The sequence below is a fragment of the Rutidosis leptorrhynchoides genome, chromosome 6 (genome assembly GCF_046630445.1).
Source record: "Rutidosis leptorrhynchoides isolate AG116_Rl617_1_P2 chromosome 6, CSIRO_AGI_Rlap_v1, whole genome shotgun sequence".
Classification (NCBI taxonomy): domain Eukaryota; kingdom Viridiplantae; phylum Streptophyta; class Magnoliopsida; order Asterales; family Asteraceae; genus Rutidosis; species Rutidosis leptorrhynchoides.
Window position 1 is genome coordinate 200,117,313 of NC_092338.1, and position 3,144 is coordinate 200,120,456.

At 35.7% G+C, this 3,144-nt stretch overlaps 2 protein-coding genes across 2 annotated transcripts; both read right to left on the minus strand.

The window, feature by feature from the left end:
• Positions 1 to 1,107: 1,107 nt before the first annotated feature.
• LOC139854350 (uncharacterized) lies at positions 1,108 to 1,587 on the minus strand. Its single transcript, XM_071843658.1, has one exon. It carries the CDS (start codon positions 1,585 to 1,587, stop codon positions 1,108 to 1,110), a length of 480 nt encoding a protein of 159 aa, XP_071699759.1.
• Positions 1,588 to 1,656: 69 nt separating this feature from the next.
• LOC139854351 (uncharacterized) lies at positions 1,657 to 2,277 on the minus strand. Its single transcript, XM_071843659.1, has one exon. It carries the CDS (start codon positions 2,275 to 2,277, stop codon positions 1,657 to 1,659), a length of 621 nt encoding a protein of 206 aa, XP_071699760.1.
• Between the last annotated feature and the right edge of the window lie 867 nt (positions 2,278 to 3,144).

Below are 3,144 nucleotides of genomic sequence, written 5' to 3' on the forward strand. Positions count from 1 at the left end.
TAGTGGTGGTGTGAGTTTGTGGTGTGGGTTAGTGGAAAGCTGATGTGACATTTTATTTTATTTTTTCTGTTTTATTTATTGCTTTATTGAATTTATTATTAATATTTTCAAATTTATTTTTTAAAATTCAAAAATAAACGAATTTAAAAATCCGACCGTTATTATTAATTTTTTTTCAAAAACGGATACTTTTTCACCTATAATTACACCCACTAACTCAATTCATTTCACACACTTCACTTCTCAACTCAAAATCAAAACACTTCCAATCAGTGAAAATGAAAACAATTTCCCCAATGATTGTTGCATACGATGTTCATTACGGGGGTGATTTCCGTAATCATATGAAGGTGTACAAGTCTGGCAAAAAAAATTCATTCGAAGGAATCGATATCCGTGACATTGGTTTAGACGATCTGCTAGCCTTTCTGAAGGCAAATGTACCTTGTGAATACACGGATGTGTTGTTTTTTGAAGACGATTATGATGATGAGATGGAGGCCAGCTATCTCCGTACCTATGATCAATGGTACGGGATAAAAGATACCATTGAAGATCGTGGTAACCGCATTACTCTGTATGTGGTTCTTGAAGATGAAGAAACGTTGGGTTGGCGTTACATCGATGAAGCAGCCGAAGAAGAAAAAGATGAACCGGTGGCTCCAGAGTACGACACAGATGGTCGTTTTTTGATGAACTCTACTGAATTCATCGATGATTGTGTTTTAAGATATTATGTTGTATTTCAGTTTAATTTAGTTCTTGTTTAAAAAATGTAACATTTTGTGTGTTGAATAAAAGTGATGTTAAAAAATGTAACCGTTTGTGAGTTGAATAAAAGTGATGTTTAAAAATAATATTACATTACTCAATAAGTAAACACGAAGAACATTAATTTAAATTACTGAAATTAAAAATTACATAATTTAAAAATCTTAACCGAAACTAGAAATACATAACAAATTACTCAATAATATTAGCGGTATGAAAGTAAGGTGATAAGTTCCAAACGTGCTCGGTTAAATCTGCCTCTAACTGTTTGTGAACTTGCTTATCTCTTATTTCCTTAACCATTGCATCTCGATCCCTCAAATCCATGTGTAACCGTCATGGTGGGTTCCGTTGTATCATTCTTTCTTCTTTCTTCCCAATAACAAACCCGTTATTTTCTTGAATCATGTTATGTAATACGATACACGCATACATATGTTTTCTTATTTTGTTGAAGTCCATAGATCTCGCCGGAGTTTTTAACATTTGAAATCTACCCTGTAATACTCCAAATGCACGCTCAATATCTTTTCTTGCACTTTCTTGAAACCTTTTAAATTTTTTTCGCGGTTCGTCAGTTGGAGAATGGGGAGCTTTGACCAACATTGCCCAGTCGGGGTATATACCATCACCTAGGTAATAACCTCTTTCGTAGTGATGCCCGTTAACATCGAATGGTGAAGGTGGAGCAGTTCCATTTTTAATAGTGTTGAACAATGGCGAATAATTTAAAACGTTAATGTCGTTGTTCGCACCTACCATACCAAAGAATGCATGCCATATCCACAAATCTTGCGAGGAGACTGCTTCTAGCATAATGGACGGGCCTTTTTTATCACCTCTAGTATATTGACCTTGCCACGCAATTGGACAATTCTTCCACTCTCAATGCATACAATCAATACTACCAAGCATACCCGGTAAACCATGTTTTTGGGCATGAAAAGTATAAAGCCGAGCAATATCTTCGGCTGTTGGTTTTCTCAAGTACTGTCTAGCAAACAAATGAAAAACGCATCTACAAAAATTATCTATACATAAAGCAGCTGTTTTCTCACCAATTTTTATGTATTCGTCATGTAAGTCAGGTGTAGTTCCATACGCCATTTGACGTATGGCCGCCGTGCATTTTTGAAGTATCGTCAAACTTTGACGACCAGTAGCATCGGGACGTTCCCTAAAAAACATAAAATAATCGGGAATATCGCTACTATTAAAGTTTGAAATACCTTCGATGATACGGAGAAATAATTCACGACTCATTCGATAACGTCGTTTAAAGTTCTTTTCCGTATAATTTGGAGTTTCAGAAAAATAATCGTTGTATAACCTCACTGCCGCATCTTCGCGATCCATTGGAATATAGGTACGGGGGCGAGGGACTCGTGAACTTGTAGCTTCTCCCTCGACATCTTCGTCCGCCAAACTACTAATAAAATTATATATTTTTTCATCATCCGAATCGTCATCAATAATAAACTCGAGCATTTTGAATGTTTTATCCATTCTGAAATTTTATAGTGTTTGTAAATATGAAAGGAAAAGTATTATTGGAGGAAAGAAATGTATATAGAATGTGTAAAATAGATGTGTATATATAGGATAAATAATATTGGATTAAATTTTTTTGTTTTTTATTAAAACCCGAAATTGGCAACGGATATATCATCCCTCAACTGAAAATGTAACAAGGGTCCCAACCAATTTCCCTCACTCCCGTTGCCTCTTCCGTCTCCAAGCCACGCACCACCCCCACGCCCCTCTCCCCCGCCCTCCTCCACGCGCCGATACCTGGCACACCAGGGCGTGGCCGGGTGCCACCTCGGCTCCCACGCCGTCGCCTGGTTGCCGTTACAAGTAGTCTTACCGGAAAAATGATGTGGCAATGAGGTTTTACACATTGAATTCAAAGTTAAGCACAATAATAAAATAAAAATGTCAAATGTTAGTTTTTACCTCAATTGTAACGTTATTAAAATCAAAGACCCCTGTACATACTGAATTGAAATCAAACTCTTTTTTAGTCAAATGAAAATTGGATATTCTCTTTATAAAAAAAAATGACTTTTATTAGTTTATATTACTTTTTTTTTTGGCAATTGCCTAGTTTTAAATGATTATAAATCATATAAGTAAATAATTGTAAACATAGTTTAGAAGAATAAAAAAATACTAGTAAGCATGTGACCATCTTCCTAGTCCAACATGAGACCATCTTTTCATTGATTTTGGAACAGAACCAACTAAACTGGGATGACTAACTTTCTTTCACGTGTGTCATATATATCTATTTATATTTGAGCGGTCACATGACTCATAAACTTACATTTGGCTCTGTCTCTGGATGTGAAATTTCCTTGCAAATGTGGACGC